The 23,038-nt window shown below is 37.7% G+C and overlaps 1 protein-coding gene across 1 annotated transcript in view; it reads right to left on the bottom strand.

Moving 5' to 3' along the window:
- The window catches only part of BICC1 (BicC family RNA binding protein 1), a 109,966-nt gene that overhangs the window by 45,733 nt on the left and 41,195 nt on the right, over window positions 1-23,038 (bottom strand). Inside the window, exon 3 of the mRNA XM_055819322.1 lies at window positions 10,515-10,584. Within this exon, the coding sequence (XP_055675297.1) occupies window positions 10,515-10,584 (70 nt within the window). The remainder of the gene's footprint in view (window positions 1-10,514; window positions 10,585-23,038) is intronic.

Here is a 23,038-nt window from a genome sequence, read left to right as displayed (position 1 = left end):
ATTGAAATCCAGTGTAACTAAAGACAAACTAATCAAGCAAATACTTCCCCACCTTATAAAGAACTTCCCAAATGAAGGTATTCTGCATTTCAGATTATAAAACTACTCTGTTTTTCCACCTAAGATGCACGACTTAAAAACCCCCAAAACAACAAGCTACCTAAGGTGCTCCATCAATCAAGTGAATTAATTTTTACCTACAGGGAAATGCAAAATAGCATTAGTTTTGCTGTAGAAAGGTCAAGCACAAAAATAAGTGCAATGCCATTTGAAGGAACATAAAACACGTGCCATTTTGCAGATCACATACCATATCTGACTGATTTTTCTTTTTTTTATGAAGCAACTGCAGATCTAAGAAATTATCTTCCCTCCCCCCCCCCCCCCCCCCCCCCCAAATCTTGTTAGCATTTTCAAGAAACATTACAGAGCATCCTTTATCTCCTGAGATGACTACCTTCAATATGAAGAAACATACTGTTGTGAAATTCATTTGCTTTTAAGACATAACTGAAAAACCCTCAACTTATATACACAGATATCAGCTGGACAATTTCATAACAGGATGAATCTTTTTTTCTTGTTTTCAGTGAGGTCAAATAAAAGCTGCAAAGCAATTTCGCTCCAAGCGTAGAAAGCTGACACAGAACACCCAAACCAGTGGCTCTGTTGTCACGGGCACCAACAAGGAAAAGGTATTGAAATGCCATGGCTTTTAAGATGACCTTTACTGAACTGGTAAAGTCAAACCTACAACTTTGTACTTTGGGAACCAAAACTACATAGCTTTAAGAAAAATCCTGCTGACAAAAGAACACAGGCCTCAATAAACCAGCATCCCTGAATGCCCTCTCCATCAGTGGGTTTGACACCAGGGCATGCCAGGCTGGAGGGCTGAGCTACCTAGCAGGTAGCTATGGATGCAGCGGGACAGACCTTAAGCATGCAATGAGGCAATAAAGATAAGACTACAACTGCACTTTTGGTAGTTGTGAAAACCATTCTGTCTCCCCTGATTTCATTGCTGGCAAAAGCAGTTACTAGTCTTCCTGTTAGAAGTACTTGGAAAGAGCGGAAGCGAGTGCACCTTTATCGTTATTTGCAACATGCAGAACAAGGCTGTCCTCGGGGTATGGTGATCAAACACTACTGTGCCGTGCTATTATATGAAATTGTCTCAAACGGATGCACTGGGATCCCGTTTCCATTTATGGATGGGAGACATGTGGAGTAACTTCAACAGCTCATCTTATAGCCCCTTTTTGTTAACCTACATATAACCAGCTGGAGAGCTCCTCTCCTGAGGGAACAGGTGCCTACAGCACAGTCATCAATTTGTCACCTCCACTCACCTGACTGGATCTGTTATTGACAGGGGACAATTTCCTTTGCCCTGTAAAGGTGGCAATTCACACAAAGGAAGGCATCCAACAGCAATGCAAATGCCTAAACCAATCCTCAGATCGGCAGCAGTGACAGAGCTGCTGGCAGAGTTCCTGCTATTACACAGTATGTTATTTGCTTTGTAAGAAACAGAATAACATCAGGCAATCTGAACCTGTATTTCCATTCATCTGCACAGAAAGAATGCAGACACAATCAAGATTAAAACTTGATCATGAACCAGTACAAAAGTTTTTTTTACTTCAGCATCTAAGCACTTAAGAAACATACGTGCTCTCTTTTCTGTGTCACTACATCCCTAGTTAAAGATGATAGAATGGGCTGTGGTTGCTCAGAACTGGACATCACTCCATACATTTTTGCCTCCTAGCAAGAGTCAGGGCACAGTCTTGCAGGACAGTTAGCACAATTTTCAAGAGCATTTTAGTGGATTAGAAGCTAAAGTTTGTCAAAAAGCTTCATATACCACTGCAGGTCTTCAAGGGCCTGATTAATTCCGCCCCCTGCCTGTTTGTTGTTGTTTTGTATATTTGTTTTGCTGTTGTTGGGGGTTTTTTTGGTGGGGTTTGTTGTTGTTGTGTGTTTTTTTTTTAATTGAGGCTTAAGGCTCTAAGCCAATTAAGTGGCTACTCATAGCATGGAACTTAAGGTAGAAAAATAAGTTGACTATATCCCATGTTCACTCTCTTCCACGCTATTTGCTTTGGGTTTGGGTTGTTGGTTGTTTTTTTTTTCATGAAAACAGCAGAAGCTAAAATTACTGTAACTAGGAACAGACCACAGAGATGAAAGAAGGACAAAAACAAAAGTTGACCCAAACTACAAAAAGTTACTGTTACAGTACTCGTTCCATTTAGAAGTCTGAAGCATTTGGTACTCCTGTGATGCTATGTGACCTTCTCAGGTGGGGCTGGCTTAGCATTTAAGACTGACATGCAAAATAAGACTCAGTACATCACTGCATTTACAGAAACAAACTATGAATCCCTTTTACAGCAATTTACAGTAAAGAGTATTTTTCTTAGGCTTAAAGACTGATAAATTAGCTACACAGCTATGTACTGGCAAGCATACAAGCAAGTCTGGCACATTAAGCTCTGTTCGCTATTATTCCCCTCACCATTTTTAAGCAGTTTTGGAGATTATACGTGGCTACAAATGAAGAGATTGTCATTTTAGAAGTGAAAGAAATTATAGGATGACTTTTAGAACTTAGCAAACAAAGACTTTTAACACAATTTACATGGGCGTATTCTTTAAAAAAAGTAGCAAGGTTCACTTTTATATTCAAAGAATTAAGATCAAATAAGGTGTAATTAAGAAATCTAGCTGTTGCAAGAAAGTGTTTTCATATAATTGAAACCATCTCTGAAATGTACAACCTTTTAAAAAAAAAAACCAAACAAACAACAAACCACCCCCAAAAAGCTATGTGCTGATGCAGTAGCTCAAGCTTGTATGCAGATATCAATTCCCCTTCCTCCTGCCCTAAGATTTAAATCTCAATTTGCCAAGCAGGCCACAAATAATAAATGCCAATTGATTTGAAACATTTTTATGTTCAGGTTGCAGCCATAAACTGTTTAAATCTATATAAAGAAGTCTGAGAATATTCTTAACTTTAGTGTCCATGTTCACAGAAAAGTCTTGTTAATTTTCTCCATTATATACATAAACATATAAACACCTTCACATATACCTTTATCTTAACTTTCCAGACTATACTGACTGTCTCCATGAAGAAATTAGTAATTCAAATATAAAAAAGCTGATATCATCCTCCCTTACTACATAGTACAAACAGCAAAGAGGTTCATCCACAACCAGGCTAGCCTGACACAGTTGACTCAACTTTTATCAGCGTCCCTAAATAGGTTAGATATTTTTATCTATCATTTTTTGAAAGTTTTATGTATATAGACAAATCTTAAAAAAAAACAGAGCAATTCCTCTTCAACAATTTACTTACAGGAACACCTTTAGAAATGGTCTTCTGATACCGTACAGAGCGTAACCATTATTGTAAGCAATACACCGGGACAGATTTTATTACAAAAGAGCTCTCGCTTTTTCAAATCACTGAGGTTTTACAGACTCTTATTGGGTTTTGGGGAGGTTGTGAAGGTTTGGTTGCTTTCTTAACAGTTGGTTTTTGATCTATTGGGGCACTTTTTTTTGTTTTAAGCCAAAGAAGCTAAACAAACAAGAAACACTACCTCCTCGCCCACAATCAAAATGAGAAGTTAAAGCTCCAAGCACAACAGGGGTAATTAGTAGACGCTGTGTTGATAACTGCAGTTTTTCCACAATACAGCTAGTTCCAAACTACTTTTTAACAAAATTTAAAGCAGGCATAATATATATACATTGTGACAATGGAAAAAAAAAAAAAAAGGAACTAATCTCTCTCCAGCCCAGAATAATTAAGTCATTGAAGGAAGACACAGAATTAAAAGATGTGTCATGGCTGCAACTATAATAAGTGGGGATAGCATGTACGTGTAAAGCCTGAGAAAAGGAAAACACGGAAGACTTAAAAAACAAAGCAATTCTAACAGTCACTGTTCTATGTACATACACACACACATGTATACAGCGTAACATTATGTACTTAAGTTTAAGTTTTCAATCTCATAGATGCCTTCAGTCTTGTAGATGCCAAACTGCCACCTATGGTTTTCAACTTCCGAAGTTAAAAGACAAAGTAGAAAACAGCCTAAACTATTAGGTAATTTTTAGTTACTTTTATGCTTGTTTAACTAAACTCAGACTTGGCCTGTTTCTCGGGGAAAATTTCAGATTGTATAACTAAGCTTTGCAAACATGCCAGCCTCTGAAGTACACCAAGCCACCTGGTATTTAGAAAAAAAATAAGTAAAACAAAGTTTAGTAGCATATACTGAAATCTTTTTAGCATTCCAATGATAACTGAAAGCAGAGAAATCTACTCATTTCTCTAAACTTTGCATTTATTACAAAATATTATCAATGCAATGAGACAGTTGCCTGAAGTGATTCAGACAGACACTTAGCACTGCACTCAAAGTTTCTCAACTGCAGCCTCATTAGGTTCATTGCTTTGCCTAGGGGTATTTTGTTTTTTGGGGTTGTGGTTTTAGGTTTGTTTTTTTGGGTAGGTTTCCTTGTTGTTGGGGGGTTTTTTTGGGTGATTGTTGGGGATTTTATTTGTTTGTATTTTGACAGGGAAGAGAGAATCCAGTAACCTCCAGAAAAACTAGAAAAGGTTATGTTGCTGTTTAAAGCTCACATAACTCCTACAGAATAATGCTACATGGGATTATTAACTCTTACATTTTCACTGACATTTCATCATTAAATGTTGGGTTTGAACACAACCACTGACAATGCCTTACTTGCATCCATTAGTACATTGGAACAAACAATTTGAGGTGTAAGCCACAGAGGTTTTCTTTGCCATGTGTTTCGCTGAAGTTTCTACGTGAGAAAGGCAGTCTCTGCTTTGTACAAATGTGGGATTCAGCTCCGTTCCAATATTGAAATCAATATTGCATAACAGTCAGGAAAGCATTTATATTTTAAGAAATGATGTAATCTCTCCATGGAACACGTGTGTAAATTATGAAGTGTCTGCACATGGGACACTAAAAACTGGCAAGTACAATGCTGAACTGCTCTTTGTTAACCACTTCTCCATGTATGATATTTTACTATAAGAGATTTAGCATCCAAAGCAGTTTCCACTTTTTAAAGATTTGTGCTGACAAACTACATTGAGAAAATTCAGTATTTGTAAAGAGAAAAAAAATATCTGAAAATCATAAAAACAGATTTGAGATTTATCAGAAAACCTGTGCCAGAAGTCTAAATAACCCAGCACTGTATTTGCACACATTCGTAAGGCTGCAGTCTGACACCACATCTTCTCTCTCTTCTCTCCCTCCCTTCTTCCTCTCTTAATGTAAACTTCAGCTTTTATTACAATATTGGGAAACAGTTGAAAGTTGGCTTAAAGGTCTGAAGCAACAAACAGAGATTACATTTTAGCTTACTCTTGATATCTAAGGCAGTAACTTGCATGCAAGTTTGGCCTTAAGTTCACCATGTAGTGACATTTCTGCTTTAACAGAAGTAGTAAGCCTCTAGCTTTTATCATAATGCCTCCTGGAATGTGCAAAGCTTTTCCCTTGTGGCTACACAACATTCAAATAAATGGGAGCACTATTTTCCTGGTTTGGTTTTAGTCTCTCAGTAGTTATTTGCCTCAAATACAGTATTACAGTTGATAACTTTATTTTGCGTATTGTCTCAGCAGTTTAAGATGCAAAGAAGGAAGTACTGGACTCTGCTTGCAAAAGGCAAAGTTTACAGAAAAGTATGAAACCCAACTGCCACGCAATGGATTCTAGCAGTGCCCACAACTAGTTATTGCTGCCTTCCTTCTAAAGTCTTCAGTGCCGCTGTGTTTCCTCCCCTCCTGCCATTCTCCTTAGATATGAATTTGATGCACCATGTAAGTGCCTTTGAGATATGCTAATGAGAAGTAGCATGTAGTAACCGTTTTGATAACAAAAGTTAATTAAGCTTTACTTCTGAAGAGAGTAGATGAAAGACTAAGTAAAACAAGGTGAGGAAAAAATGCACCAACAGAACATGGACTGGATTGTCTTTTTCTTAAACCCACTTAAAATGCATCAGTAACATGAGGAAGGGAAAACCTAGAAAAAACAAACAAAAAGCAAACAAACAAACCGTAAAAACAGAAACAACAAATGAAAGAACAGGTGACATAAAATAAGAGCAGCAAAAGAAAGAAAGGAAGAAAGAAAGAAAGAAAGGAGTGGGTAACTTCAACAGATGATGCAGATAAAGAGCTGGAGACTAATCTGGAGAAAGCAGAAGAGGAATAAAATTATGGGAAGAACAGGAAGAAAAAAAAAGAGTGACAGAAGTTCAGTAAAAGCTGCCCTTTTTAGAAGTGAATGGTGAAAGAGACATCGGAGCTACCCATGCTCTGTAAGCTCCATTTACTTTGCATTTCTCCTTACCACCTTTTTTAATTTCCCAAAATTTCCCCTGCTCCAACTCGATGAACAAATTCCTGCCTAGAGCCACTAAGTTTCCAGGAGCTGAAACGATTCTTATATTGGTTGTTATCCAAATGCTATTTCAAGGCTGTCTGCATTCTGAGCACATTCACATCCCCATAACTTCTTTACAGCTATTGAAATAGAACAGCACGCACCTGTATAGAGGGGGGTGGGAACTCTAAAAGGAGAAAATAAAGAATAAGTAATACGGATGAAACCTAAACTCACATATACTCATTTTTTAAAGTTCCTAAAGAGGACCTTAAATTGCCATCAACAAACACCATGCTGAACAACACAATGTTCATCTGCTCCCAGTGCATTAAGCATTACAGACTCACACAGCCATACGATGTAGAAGACCGAGGACACAGTTTGGGTTAAAGCAGCTAGGGTTCAAACAGCTAGCAAATGCACAACACCCCACCAGCCCTCCAGTGGTAGAAATTATCCATGGTTTGTTCTAAGCCAGCCTGGTCAGCTATGTGACGTTATAAGCGCCATCGACAGCACAGCAGAAAGGGCTGGACAACAAGAACAGGAGAGCAGGACAGGTCAGTATTTTGGGAAAGGAAAGGGAAATAATGTTAGCTTATGTCTGCTTTGAAAATGTTTGTGTAACTATAGCATCTGACCATTTAGGATTTGGCAATCTACTGTAAACTTTTATACCACTGAATAAATCTTTAGAAGTTAATTAATAGCATTCCTAAGGAGCAGTAACCATAACAGAGTAGAAAAGTATGTTGAGAGCAAGAGAGGAATGGATAGAGAAGTTATAATTTGTTGGACTACAGATGATCTGAAACCTCCAGACATGAGATTTTGATATGCCCTGAACTCTACAGCACGCATGCAAAGCGGGGCAGGCTGTGCCAATGCCAATTGTTTCATTACTGCTAGACAGGAATCTGTCATTACAGAACCGTTTTAAATTGTTTCACTTCCTTCTCTGAAGCCTTAATGTTATGGGATCTCCCTGTCAACCTGAACAAATGGCTTGCTTAAAGATACTACTGGAAGATTTATATCTGCTTGCGTGTTTTCTAAACATGGATTTCAAAATACTTTAACCCTCATCAACCCTCATTACTAGAGCAAGACTGCAGCAGCTGGTGTTCATTAAAGCCAGGAAATTCCTGTTTTCGTCTTTATAAATCTGTTAGAGTTGATAACTTATTATTTAATTCTAATTAAACAATAAATTTTAATTAGCAACTTTTTAAAATTCTGCATATGCTAAATCCAGACATTAGTCTTTTCAAATTAAAAAAAAAATCTCAGAAAATATTTATCAAGTTTGAGTTACTGAATTACCACTACAATACTCAATATATAGTATTTCACAATCAATTTAAAAGTTGTAATCTGTATAACACAGAACAGAAACAATTTAGCAACTTGCAGGCCATCTACTGTTAGTGCTTCAGCTTCATGACAGTAATTTTTTTTCCACAGGATCATAAAAACATTCTGGGTCTCGTACAGAACTTAAACCTTCAGATCCTTGCTGAACCTTATTACGCACACCTCGTCTGCAAATTTCAGTACCTGTGTTGTAATTAGAAAGATAACATGTACTCTGTCCTTAATGATTTAGTATCGACGACCTCAAATTAAAAATGACAACAGCACCGAGAAGAACACTACATTAAGCCTCCTTTAGTGTTTCATAATGGACTGAACAACATGACAGAAATAACAGCACAGCTAGAAATGTCTTCCTAATGATTGTGTTTCCTCATATTTTGGGAGGAGAGCTGTGAATGACCAAAGGCCACAACATATATCCGCAGAATGTGAAGCTACTGAATCTGCAAGCAGATTATCTTGGAACATTATATGAAAAATCTGGTATCACTTGATTATGATAGGGTACAGTGTATGGCTGGGGTACAAGACTGTGCATCCGTAACTGCTTCTCCCTCACTCAGTGCCTGCTTATCAAGCATTCATTTCCCAGCCAAGTGGACAGGGAAAGAGCACGTTATGAAGTTCAAGTCCCCAGAGAGGCAGACAGCTATTTGTTGCAGACTCTCTTCTCAATCACAAAATGTCATTAAATGAAGCTAGAGTATGTTAAACACTCAGAATATTTTCCCTATATAAACAGCTGTTGTAGCTGCAAATGGCAAGTTACAAAACTGCAAACAATTGATATCCAGTGAAAAAAGAACATTTAAACTACACTTTGTTTCACAAGAAATAGGAACCTCCAGGTTAAGGGGTTCTTTGTGTACATATTGTACTTTACTCTTTTAGGTGTATATACATACAACCTCCTAGAGCAAAGCTAGCCAGAAAGCAAAAGTCTTCACTCTAGAGCCACCGTGCAGTTCACAGGCACGTGAAACATCATTTTAAATAGCAATATGCTGCACTAAAATACCTAGTTTGCAGCCTATCACTATCTAAAGTTTCTTTTGGCAGAAAGACTTTCCAGGATAATAATTTCCACTACAAATGCACACAGTATGCCCAGCTTATTCTGTGCTCCCTCTCTTCAATTTTTAGTTCTACTATCAGCTCATAACTTTAAGCCATTGTATTTCCCCTGGTATTAAAATTAATCCCATATATTGATAGAGCTTCACCACCAATCTAATATTATCTTCTCTTTGAGATCACAATAAAGAGGTTAAAATAATCTACATATAAAGCTGCACCTGTGTACCAGTCCAGAAGCCCAACCAGGCACCTCTCTGACCCTTCTTTTCATAGCCTTTCATCCATGCTTTTAATCTTCAGGACCAGGGTCATTTGAATTTGAAAGAAAACAAATGCAGGTACTGCTTTATTCTTTTGTCCCCTCAAAAGAAAAAAAACCAAAAACATAAACAAAAACTAACCTGCCTCAGTTTCCTGAGGAGCTGTACCTGTGTACCACTTCATAGCACCTCAGGCAGAAAGCGTGTAGAACGCCACAGGCAGAGCACAGGTTTGCACAGAGACCTTATCACTCTCACATAGGAATATATACATACATACGACACCTGCATTTTTTAAAGTCTGGATTCCTTCTCCACTTTTCCCCGCTCAAGTGTGATTTTTTTTCTTTTTCCATGGGGGAAGGACAATCAATTTGTGTTTCAATGCCATGTGGGAAAGTACCTCAGAGAATGAATCTTACTTTATACCATAGAAATATCATTAAACCTGCACCCTTCTGAAGAGATTATTTTTCTTCTCATGTGACCTTCTTCATTTACAAAGGTTGCTAGCCCACATCTCTACCTATACATTCTAAACATAACTTCCAGGTAAATCATTTGAACTCTACTTTCTTGGGTCTTAGTATGTATCAGCCTGAACAGAAATACATGCGGTGTGAAATCATCGTTCCCAATTTCATTTTTCCCGCAGAAGGGGATTTAAGTATTACTTTGATTCAGTCACAGCTGTGATTCTTTCATAACAGAACTAGGAGGCTTACTTCAACAAGAGATGTTTCACATTGTATACTTGGTTCACATTAATAGGCTGTACTTCCCAAAGAAGCATCATTTAGAACACATATAATATTGGCCATTCCAAAGTAACAGCTCTACTTAAGTTTCTTAAAGAAACTAAAAAAGCACTCAGACCGCCTCCGTCACAGACACAATGAGTATATTCTTCTAACCCGGTTTGACCAACACACATCTTTGTGCTCTACAAAGGAACAAAAAACCCCAGAGAACACCCACTAATCCACACTGTTACCAGAAAGGCTAACTGACTTTGGCTGCTGTAAAGGAAAGAAACTGTTCAGATTAGATGCAGAATCATACAGAAGAAAGCACACACGGTTAAGACAGGAAGCACAATCGTATTGATGATACAGTACTTCTAGAAGTGCAAGCTACTTAAAATGGGTTTCTCTGTCTGGTATCTATATATCGCTGAGAGAACATCAACAAGAAATTCTTATAAAAACAGCAGACTGAAGTGAAAATATTTCAGGTGTGTCCAATATTGGTATAGTGACTCTAAACACAGGATTGCTTATTCCGTGGTTTTACTACTCCAATCCCACCCCATAAAAGTAACAAAACAAAATACCTTTTTTTGATTTTGCTCCAATCTTCAACTTTGATGGCCAAGCAATCTGTGTATTTGTTTCTTCCATAATCTGTAAAAAAAAAAGCATTTATGAAAAATTAAGCTTTTATTTTTCTCCTACAAAGTCAAAAGTTCATTTTTGGAAGAGATGACGTTTACCATTTTTAATTCTGTTGACTACCATTACTTATAAATAGCTCAAGTCATTAACTACTTCTCTTGCTTTCTTGAGAAGAATTTTTGTCTGACGATAAGTAGAGCTGAGTTCTGATCACTCAAGAGAAATCCAAAGAGCAAACCAAGATGCTCAGCAGTTTCTACTAAGTTCAAATGACCACGACTAGCTATGGCATGCTCTGTGTCCATCTCAGATGGAATTTCAAAGCTTTAAAGAAATATTTTTATTCTATTGCAGTTATCTTAAAATGGCTTCTAAGTAAAGCCAGTCAAATTGAAATCAAGTCCTTTTGAGTCTCCATAAGTCAAGATACATTGCTTTGCCTTCACAGGTTGTTGGTTTTTGTTTGGTTTTGGTTTTTTTCCCCCCTCACCTTTACCTGAAAGGAATCTTTCATTGTAAACCTATCCAGACTAAAAATTTTACTTCCTGGTTGAGCAGTTCAAGAGTAGAGATTTGACAGCATTTGTTACAACACAGTGTGCAACCTATGTGTAAATCTCCAGCCAGCCAACAGGGAAAAACCCTACACACACACTTACACTTTGAAATCCATCTAGTCATTTGGCTCAAATAGACTCTCATTCTGTTGCCACCTTTTGCTTTAGTGAAAAAAATCCACTACCCATAGGCATATTACACTGAAATTTAATACTGGCACAGAGTTATAGTGCATCACTAAGACATTTAGTAGTAATACAGAAGGAACTGAATGACATCAAATACATATATATGAATTGAAATTCAGTTCTAAAAAATGGTGGGCACGTCTACCGAGACAAAGATCTTCTCTTACATTGCGATCTCATCAATAAGTATGACAAGATCATACCTCTCAAATTTGAGCTATGAGAGTATCTGATTATTATAAGTAAGAAGAGAGTATCTCATCATTATGAGGACCTGAAGAGATGAGAAAGATATGCTCACGTTAGTGCATGACAAGATGGTTGTAGGATGCCAAGAAAATGCATCTATTAAATATCATGGTAGGCTGCATCAGACAAGGCAGTTTTTAATACATGTTGATTATGGAAGGCCCTGACGAATTTTCACCTGGAACTGTCCAGTTCTGTTCACACATGGCCAACATTTTGTACAGCGGCAAGCAAAAGGGTCCTCACTCCTTTGAGAATTTCAGTAGCTTATTATGAAAGAGATTAATAGCAATCAGTTTGCTCAGCTTGACTAACGTCAATTAGAAGGGGTCCTACAATCACAGACATTGGGAAGAAAGGGAAGAAAGAAATGAAGTCATTTAAGTCCAAACTCATGCTCACAACAAGGCCAAGTGCAAAGTTAGGTCAGGTTGCTCAGACCCTTGCCCTTCACGCTCTCATTACCTCAAAGGAAGGCAATGCCACAGCCTCTTGTGGCCACTTTTACTGAGAAATTATTTTCTCTTATCTGGTCAAGTTATCCTTGGCTTACCCTTTGGTCATCATTACCCACGCACTTTTAGGAGGAGCTTGACTCAGTCCACTTTCTAATCACCCATAGGGTAGCTGAAGCCTACTACTAGACTCCTCTTTGACCTCACCTCCTCCGTGCTGAACAAACCCTGCTCTCAGCTTGTGTTTGTAGATCAACTGCTCCAGGCCCTTGATCAAACTGGTGATCATCCACTGGAGTCACTCCTGCTTGTCAGGATCTTTCTTAGGCTGAGGGAGACTTAACTGGACCAAGTACTCCGTACGCAGCCTTGCAGTAAGCGAGCCGGCAGGAGTAACCACTACCCTCTGTCTGCTGGGTCAAACTATTTTAGACATTGAGTCTTTGTAAAGATACAGAGGGTAGTAAGTATTGAGGAGATTATTTAATGCATGTAATGGTAACAAGTAAACAAGTGCTCACTCTAAACTTGGGCTGTAAGCTAGAAGAAGCCGTAAGTCAGAAGAACTAAAATAATTTGTTCGCTGTAAATAGGAGAGAGGCAGGAAAGCATAAGGAGAGGTGTATTTCAGATGGCAACTCTCAAAGTCTGGTTCCTCCTGTGTATATTAGAGTATTTGTTCAATTTCCTCAGGAGGACTAAAAAATAATTGTGCTCTTTTGATTGCTGAAACAAATAATTGCAATACACAAAAAGCAGACGCTACCCAAAAAACTTAACTCCCCTAAGGGGGTCAGGGGGGTATTAAGCAAAGCAGTACGTTTTAGTCCTTCTAGTCATCTGCAACAAGCGTAAGCAATATCAAAAATATAAAATCCCAAAATAATTAGCAAAGCCACTTCCAAAAAGAAAATGAATGGATTGAGAAAACAGCTACGATACCAGTAAGTTTTCCATGATAGTATAATTCAGAACTAAGGCAGACTTCTCTAACACTTCTGAATTCTTATCTTCTACATCCAAATCCCTAGGGCATCACAACAACTTCCAGATTAGTATACCACATGGAAGAACTGAAAGTGTCAGCCAGACTTCATTATACTATATTTTTGGTTTCAGCAACTATTGGATAATAAGTTACAGCTGAAATAAGACATTTCCAGGAGGGTGAAATTCTATCGGCAACATACACATACTTTCCACAATTTTCCAACCAAGATGTCAAAAAAGCTCTATCAAAGAATTCACTTCTGTGAGATAGAAGGATTTGGGCCAGGATTATTTTTAATTGTGCAACAGGCGATGAAATACACAGAAAACAGGAAGGCATTATCTAAAAGAGGAAGGGAGATGCTAAAACAAAGAATGGAGCAGGACTGAGTTAAAGACCTAAAAGGAACCACAAGAGGGGAGACAGGAGGAGTGAATGAGTGTCACTGAAGACAAGTATTGCATCCCATCAGTCCTTTACCCTCTGAATAAAATTTGAAGACTTCTGCTTTAAAGAAATTAAATCCTCCCCATTTCTCATACTAAACCAAAACAAAATGAAAGCCCACAACTTCAGAGATGCACACATACTGGGGACTTAAGAGAAAGATGCATATGAGATCTTCAAAGGGAAAGTAGTCTGACTGTCAGCCACTGAGATTTGGCCACCTAATAACCTTAAGCTCTTTGGAGAATGCAATGCTAGAAATTACCACATTAGACCAAAAAGACGACTCAGTTTGGTCACTACAAAGAAAAGTTTATCTGCTGTCTCAGGCAGTTTGGAAAGAAAAAAAAAAAAAAAAAAAAAAAAAAAAAAAGAAGTCTGGATGCATTTAAATGAAATGCATTTATTGAAGTATAAAAATGCTTAAGAGTATGTGCTGGCTTTCAACTCCAAGCAGTAAAATTTATGATGAATTCCAAGCTGATTGCAATAATCATCTTTTCCAGAATTTTGAAAACCACATATTATGTAGGAAAAAAAAGGAAAACAGTTTTTGCTGTAGCACTTTTTTTTTTTTAACCAGTGAAAATAATTTATCTTGCCTGTAAAACAATTTGAGAATTTTAACTGCCTAAAAAGGTTTGTAATGAAAAGTAACTTCTGGTTTTATTTGAGAAATTGGGGCTTTCATAGGAACCCTTAAGAAAAGTTTGAACTATATTGCCTACTTTTAAAACTATTTATTGTATTTATTTTATTATTTATGTATTGTAGTAGCAGGAGTGTTACAAAGCTCTAGAAAACAAGAAACTGAGTTTTTACTACAGCTTTTGAACTTGAAGGTAAAGATGTCGAAAACTGTGACAGTAAAACTCTGCAGAGCGTAGATGACTGCTGCATCAACTTTTAGTTCTGTTTTACCATTCTAAGCCAGGCAGTTTTCAGTGCCAGGATTTTATTTTTCTTCCTGAAACAAATTTGGAATCATTCCATAAAAACCTCAACTGCATGTTGTAGTGGAATAGTTTTCTTAGTGAATACTCAGTGTCGTGCCACATACCCTGAAAACAGCAGTACCGCTCTCAAAAGAACAAAACAGAACTCAATTTACAAGTAATATACGTATAATACATGTATTTTAATTGTGTAAATACTTCAGTTACATAACACTTAGATTCAATCATCCCTAGGCTGCATTTCCACTGAGATCTCTGCGGAATAGCACCTCTGCTTCGGCTTCCCTATTCATATAAAGAAATAGGGTTTATACTAATCCGTAACTCTCCTCGCCTTGAGGGTTCAACTGACCAAAGAGAGCAAGCATATTTGGCAGCAAGATTTAATCCTGTAGTCAATGATCTCTTGCTTCTTCTCAAAATGCGGAAAACCCTAAGAAATCATCTACCTACATCTCCCCTCCTTGCCCTTTCCCCACGAGAAACAGTAGTGTTTACACAGCCAAAAATATGTAAGCTATTCTCAGTGGAGAACATACAGAAGATGACACAAGATAGTGGAAGATACCAACAACACAAATAAGACTGTGCCGTGACCCTGAAAGAATTGGCTCTAGTTACAAATCACTGGGCCTTCAGAAGAAAAACATCTAGCTCTAAGGCAGCTGGAAGAAAAGCTTTTGGCTTCCTTGTATTCCAGCTTGAAAAATTTATAGTTTAAGCACTTTGGGGAGTTTTTACATTAAGACAGTAAGAAATTATTTTTTCCTTACGTTGTAATTTTTGTTTAGCTGATTTTGGATGGAAACTGGAATGCCCTGAATGCAAAAAACCAACCAACCCAAACTCCCCAGAAGCCCACAAGCATTTCAGAAGTCAAAGGAAGTATTTTTACACAGAGTAGATGAAAAAGAACAACATATCAAACAGACCTTTCTTCATTTCAAACAAGCACATTAAATGACAGTAGTATTCTTTATAGGCAGCAATAAGGTGTCTATTTCTGATCTTCCCACCTTGGGGATTCACACATCTTGGCCATTTCTGCTTCAGTCCTTATTCACAGTGAAAGGAAAAATAAAAGCTAAGAGGGGAACCTGCATATGCCAGTAAGTTTCTGCAATTGGTTTTCTCAGCTTTAGCTCAGCAATGAGCTCATTCCAACAGAAGTGGCAAAAGTCACTCTCAAAGCTGCAAGCATAACTGTTAAAAAAAGCCAGTTTGTTATGCGAGGCTTTATGCAAGGAATTAGCATCCTCAGTTTAACCTTCCTTAATACAACAGAAGATATACACAGTATTTTAACTTGTAGAGTACTTAAATAATGAATAAGCATAGATGTTAAAAATCTTGTAAACACATTTAAATTCTATTTTTAGAACAGGTACATGTTTATCTTAATCTATATTCAAGAACTTTTTTTTTTTAAATACACAACGACATATTTGGTAGATACACAGATTTTTTCACACTAGTAAAAATCCTAGAAAGAAATGAAACTGTATGCCCACCGGTGGTTTTTATTTATCTGTCTGTGTCATGTTTTGAACAGCTGAGTTTATCTTCAAAGATTTTTTCCTAGGTTTTCCTCTGTGCAGGTTAAAAACAAACAGCAACATTTAGGTTTAAATCAACATCATCAATGGCACTACACACATCTAAACCTTTGAGTACCGCAAGAGTACCTTATTTTCAACTATCAAAGAACACAAATCCTCAGAGAGCACTAACTCCTTTGCTACTTGGAATATTTCAGAGACAATGCTCCACTTCTTGTAAGCAGACTGCAAATCCTGTTCATGAGCCGGGTGACAAATGCTGAAAGCAGGACATGCTGCATGTGGTATTTTAGCAGACTGGTTGGGTAAATTATACGAAAGGAAATTAAACTTAATAGCTACAGGTGATCATATCCACGAAAATAAGAACTATTCTCTCTGAGGCAGCATAGAACACAGAGGTGGATGAGAAGCAGCAAAGAGAACACAGCAGTGATTCTTCTAAATTAATCAGCACTTCTAAAAGTGAACCAGTTCCCTCTGGTGCACTGGGGGAAGGTTCTTTCTTCAGCGGGTTAAGTGACAGAGCAAAAGACAACGCTATAGGCAAATATAGTTATACCTGTTGAATCTTGGTTTTCCCTCAGAAACTGCCTCTGTGTACAGACAAAAAAAAAAGATACCACAAACCATACAATCAAGATGGGGCCCAAACTATATTCTGAATTACCTTTAGATTCACTCTTCATGGCATTCTCAACCCTACACTTACAGATCTCAGAGACCATTTCTTTGTATGAAGTAGTTTTCCAGCAAGACAAAAAGGTATGACCAAATAAGATGTGATTTCCCAAGCAATATGAAGTTTAAAATTGAAAGTAGTTTGAAGCAATGCTAACATAACAAGTCAGAGGAAAAAGCAAATGGGGAAAGAGGGGAAAACTGACATGAAGCACTGTCTTAATCTCAGCTACATGTGAAATGTCTTGTTAGTAGACACAAACACTCATTTTAAGACAGATACATGTCCTTACCCACCATCATTTACAAATGCACAGAAGCTGCGTTTGATACCAAAAGTTTCTGCTTAAGTATCCAGTTTTCATACACCAAGGGCTCCAACTGCTTTAGCTCAAAGTAGCCACAAAAAGTAAACAGGCAACTCAAGTATTTCTAAAGCGAACTGAATAAGAAAAAGTATAAGCTTGCATTGAAGAACGGAGCTTTAAGAACCATAATGAGAGCTGGGGTTATGCACAGAACATTTAGAAGTCTGGAGTTCCAGATGATCATCAATTTTATTTTAATTGACAAAAAGAAATAATTTCTTTTTAAGAAGACAGACACACAAATTAAGTTCAGCATGAACACAGTTGCAGTTTTGATGCAAAATCTGCATGTAGTTAACAAGGCAAGAGTACTAGGGCAAACGGATTAGTTATCCAATTCATTAACTCACAAAAAAGTGCCAAAAATTGAGCATTGCGGATTTTACTTGTTAAAAAATTTTAACACCCAAATAAGCATATTATTTTAGAAAACAAAACCATTACATGTACAGTCTAATTCAGTATTAACCAAATGGTGATGTGATAATTTAAAAATCAGACCTCACGATGCCCAGTAAAAACAAATATACAAAATTTTTGCCCATCTCTGAATGTTGTTTCACAGACGCAAGATGTTCATCTTGCATCTTCTGCTTTCAGAGAAGTAGTATTAGAACAGTATCTACGCATTTAGAGCAAAACAAACAAGTTTGCTCTTATAATTTTATTTGAAACATGGAATATCATTTGCACAAAAATAAAAAAAAATAATCTATATAAAGCAGGGAAGACTAAAGAGTTGGAATAGCCAAACATTCTATATGGGCTGATACTTATTTCTTCTGCTTCCAATGCAGCAGCAGTGAAGCAGCAGTATCTGAGCTCATGACTGATCCCTGAACATGAGTTTTGGCAGCAAGAACAGAGCTATGGGTGTAGCTGGAACCAGGAGTATTATATTTAATGGTTTGTTGTTTTCTGGGGGTTGGGGGAGGGGAAAGCAGGGGAAGAATAAGGATGGGAAGGAAGAACAAGACACAGAAATGAATTGTGTAAAGTTACTCAGGAACCGACAGCGTGAATTCATCCTCTGAAACTGGTGAGGCTGGAGTAAGCACTTGAGATGCTGGACCCAGAACATGACAATGGAACAGTTTCACTGCTGGTGAGAAAATATAAAGCATGTAAGAAGTTAAAAAAGAGGAGATGACAAAACCTGGTCCTGTTTCTGAGCACAAGCAGCAGCAGATAGCCACGAGGCACCCACACGTTCCAGACCAACACACCATTTCGAGTTCACAGTTTGTGCTTCTGTGTGGCAGAAAAAGCTATCTCCTATGCAGAGTGGCAGCACAGTGAGACAACGCAGAAAAACCTTTAATATTTTTTTTTTCTTAAGAGTGCCGATACCAATAGTGTACATTAAGTGTAAACTACTTAAAAATACACAACAAAACAATGCACAGGGACGACAAGGATTGCGCTCCAGATGTGCAAGTTTGTGCACAAGAAGGAGCATTATGAAACAAGTGCCTTCCCAAGTGCAAGGGCACCAGTGCATGTGTCTTGGACGGTAGGGGTACCTGACTTTCCTATTTTATATTCCAACTGTCAGAACCCCCAAACACATTTTGAAAAAAAAAAAAAAAAAAAAAAAAGAGTATCTCTATGTGACTTGGCTAGCCCTTCTCCCCTAACTTTGTCTTTGAAAAGGATAACATTCACATTATTTTAGAGACTACCATATGGGATACCCAGTATGGATAAGGTTCAGTACTGCCATACATAGTTTTTTCATTCTTCTGCTGCAAGTAATTTGTTTCAATATTGTGGGAATTTGATCCTTGCATACTAATTTGTCCATCTTTGTTAAACTGATTTTTATTTTAACTGTTAAATGACAAAATTAAAGTGTTTGAATTTTCCAACTAATCTAGATTCAGGTACAAGGAGGCAACAGAAGAAAAACATGCCTGTTTCCCATTCACATACTTCTACACAGCTTCACGTTAGGCTAAGCAAAATACTAACATGCTTTCCTCCAGCTTCTCATGACCAGTAATTTTGTGGTCTGCATGTACAGGCTTAGAGACTCCTGCAAAGCAGCAAGTAGGCTGTTTGTTGTCAAGGGCTATATCCTAGCCCAGATTAACTCTAAACAAATTTACCATAATCACTAGGTAGTCACAGCTATTCCTACTGACTTTATCAAGAAATAAGGTAAGCATGTGCAGGATGAAGTGGTATTGAAGCTAAAATTAGAGGACAAAATTAACATTATAGGCAATGTATTCATTTATTTGTACTTTTGATCAATGAGTATCATCTGATAATACTTCAAAAACTAATTAACAGATTATATGTAAAGGCAATAAAGGCAGCAGAGTAAACAATACCAGCTTTACAACTCAAACTGTCAAGCTATAAATAAAAGCTCTGAATCGGTAAAGAGAGTTGGGAAAAGCCATCTATGTGGATATGGCTTTGGAAATGGAAACAATATAAATAAGGCATTTTTAGCTTAGAAGGGAAAAGAACACATGCATGCACACACATGACTTTTTTTTTAACCTTCACTTTACCTGAAATGAACTGGCAAAGATCATTCTTTAAAAAAGGGTCTTGTTAAGCAAGCAAGTATTGCAGCATTGTTCCTGCATCCAAAAACGGCACCAAGTGAACCTTCTGCAACGGTGGGGTTTTTTTTGTTTTTTTGGGGTTTTTTTTTCTTTTTTACAGAGTTTACAGAACTCTTTACTTTACAAGTACAGCAAGTAAAGTGAGAAGAAAACTATGGATCAAATGCCCTTACCTATAGAGAAACATTAAAGTCCCCCCTTTACTTGACTTGAACATTTTGTTCAACCTCAATGGAAATGTTAATCAGAAGTCACCTGTAGTATTTTTATTTAAAATAAATTACTAAAAGTATAGTCAATAATGTAAAGGGATTATCTAAGCATGCGAAATATAAGCTATAAATGCATCCGTGTGTACAGCATTAAGGAGTTCTACACAAATAATATAAATAAGGGGAAATTTATCCAATTAAAAAACCCTATTACTTAACAATGAAGCCCCCACAGCACATTGTGAGAAACACCAATATGCAGGCAGCTCTTCTCTCCAAGCAGAAGCAGCAAGTCTCTTCCCTACAAATCAGGAACCCAGTGCATATTATTGATTTGTATCATTCTCATACTCAGCTCTTCATTTTTTGTTTTTAGAGGAGAAGGACAGAGACCAAGTATTTCTGAGGACCAGAATCTCTCCCCTATTTTACGAGAGCATTTAGTTTTCAGAGTGAAAAGGATTAGGCATCTCAATCAAGACTGTGGTGACAAAATTGCTCCTTCTCTTTTGCTTTACAATACAAGAGATACTGCACAAAACATTAAGTATAGCAATAAGGTAAAATAAAATGGAACATCATCGTCAACTAAAACTCCGATTCACTTGGAAGTCAGAACAAGCTCCAAGCAGTGATATAGACAGTCACTATGTATAATACTAAACGATCAAAATTGCCACTGTTCCTGACCAAGGGAATTATTCACAAGGAACTCAACAAGGACAGTGCTGTTTTAAGGCTTCCAACTGCAGTGGGCACTTCAAGGATCAGGCCCATCAGAGAGCATTTTCATAGTACAGGTAAACCCTCAAGGTTGTCCCTATTATATCAGAAGCAACATAGAAGAAACTAAAGATGAAATAAACAATAAAACCCCCAAGCATGATTGCTATACTAGAGACGTGACTAATGCAGTTTTCCACAAGAATGAAGCCTTCCCACCACTTAGCTCTGTCTGAACTAAGCAAGAAGTTAAGTAAGCATTCTCAATTTACCTTTTTAGAGAAAACGATCCAACCTAAACAGTCTCCTTCTTTCCACTAGGTGTGGTTTTGCCAAACGCGAGACAAACCTCTCTCAAGATTTCTTGCAAATGTTGACTGCCACTGACATTCTTTCAACTTTCTAATCCATACCATTCTCTCTGAGCAGTCACTTCCTCTTCCCAGGAAGCTACATGAGAGGAAGCTCAATGTAAATTAGAAGCGCATGCCAGCATTCCCATCACAGCCTAGCACAGCCGGGTGCTTTAAGCAAGCTCTGGAAATGTGTGGCCTTAATATATCCTTGTCACATGCTAAGAGCCAAACTCTACATGAAGAGGTTATTTTAACACTAACGCAGATACGGATTTCTAGCCAGAGAAAGTGGACATTGTGGAACCAGTTTCTGCAGTTCAAAACTGCTCCTGTGGTTGAAACAGAGACAAAACCCATGATATTGTATAATAGCCATGAACTCACTATGTCTCACCAGCAAGATAAACAGCACTGAAAGAAACCAATAGCTGAGCGGTTGCCATCAGAAATGGGAATATAGCCTTAGGGAGACTATAATTACAAATAGGCAGTTCAAGAGAAGTCATGGATGAGGACACATGGAAAGCCCTTCAGAAGTTACTGCTGAACACTGATAATAATCAGCCCGAGACATCTTAGTCTCAGGTCAATGATTAATATTTTAATGCCTGAAAACGCCCTAAGCAATTCACATTTGAAGCTCTACCGACATGTTCCACGTTCAGAGATTAAAAAGGAAGACAGACCAACTTGCAGCCTGACCTACCGCAGGGAGAAAAATAACAATTTCAGTTACATTTATGTGCATCAGTATATATTATGTATTCTTAGAAAAGCATTCACGTTTAAGTAAACACTGTATCAATATATTCACACTCAAGAATTTTGCCAAAGTTAGAAGGTTTGTGCCAGATCAACCTAACAAACGTTTTTCGAAGGTACAAGTGAAAACACAGGATGCTGCAAAACAAACTCTTTTACTATCTTAGAAAAACAGAGCTTGAAGCAGCTTTCTTACTGCCTTTACTGCCAGAGCCTCCTAAACAAATAGGTAATGTACATTCTGGTACACACATGCAACATCAGTGCATTTGCATCTTCATACCTCCAAGCATGATTACGTCCCCTTCAGGGAATAAGCGAGTCTACAGTCAATAGAAGCACAAGCATTTAAACACACATTTTGCCTAAATCCAGTGATATCTGAAAAACCCTTAAGTGTCTGCAGCTGTGCAAAGGAGTATATTCTTAACACCATTTCTCTTTGATTAAAAAAAAAAACAAAAAACAAACAACACAAAAAAACCCCACACCAAACACATCAAACAAAACCAAACACCCCACAAAACCTAAATAATCTCAGACATTCAGCAGCAATAAAACCAAGTTACTGCTGGCTGGTAGTATACTGTGCTTTCCACAAAACCAAGTTCTACAAACAAACTCTTGAAAGCCAGGAAAAGAAGATCTGAGGAGCCCCTTCAGAAATACTCCAGAAGCCCATGCCTAACACATATATGCACTGAATTACGCTGAAATGAGCAGCTTCCATCTGACCTAGAGTCAAGCATCTGGGCAGAGCACCACATGTGCATCATTTCTAGACACTACCTTCTGCACATACAGTCCCCATGTTAGCCCAAAAGCTCCACCCAACTTCTACTAAAATCACAACCTTCACCTACCACCCACCATACTGCTGACAGTGCCATGATAAGGCCAGATGTACACTCTTGCCCTGAGAAGTTTCAGAATGAAAGTTTATCAGCACTAAGATTTCCAAGTGCTCAAGAAAAAAAAAAAACAAAACAAAACCAAAACCTAACAACAAAAAACCCAAAAAAACCCACTTGATGATGCAAGAACTAAAAGCAACCAGAAACAATGCATTAAATTCCCCTCTGTCCACACAGCTGACCCTGATCTGTTTTGTATTATGAATTCTTCAGCGAAGAGACCCGTCAACTTCTTACATTTGATTTAACAGTACCATGCAGATCTGTAGTGCTACATCAATTACATGGTCCTTGGAACAATGTCCTGGCTTTCCCTGGGAAGGGCCTTGCTTGCCTATGAGGCATGAACCAGATGTTATGGAACTCAATGGAAAAATTCCACCATCAACCGACAAAGGGCTTTCGGTAAAGAACAAGTAATCATTTAATATTATGTATTATTCACAGAATAAATTAGGTCAATAA

The sequence above is a fragment of the Falco peregrinus genome, chromosome 1 (assembly GCF_023634155.1).
Source record: "Falco peregrinus isolate bFalPer1 chromosome 1, bFalPer1.pri, whole genome shotgun sequence".
Lineage (NCBI taxonomy): Eukaryota > Metazoa > Chordata > Aves > Falconiformes > Falconidae > Falco > Falco peregrinus.
The sequence above is the reverse complement of the archived record's forward strand: the minus strand, read 5'-3'. Positions and strand labels throughout refer to the sequence as shown.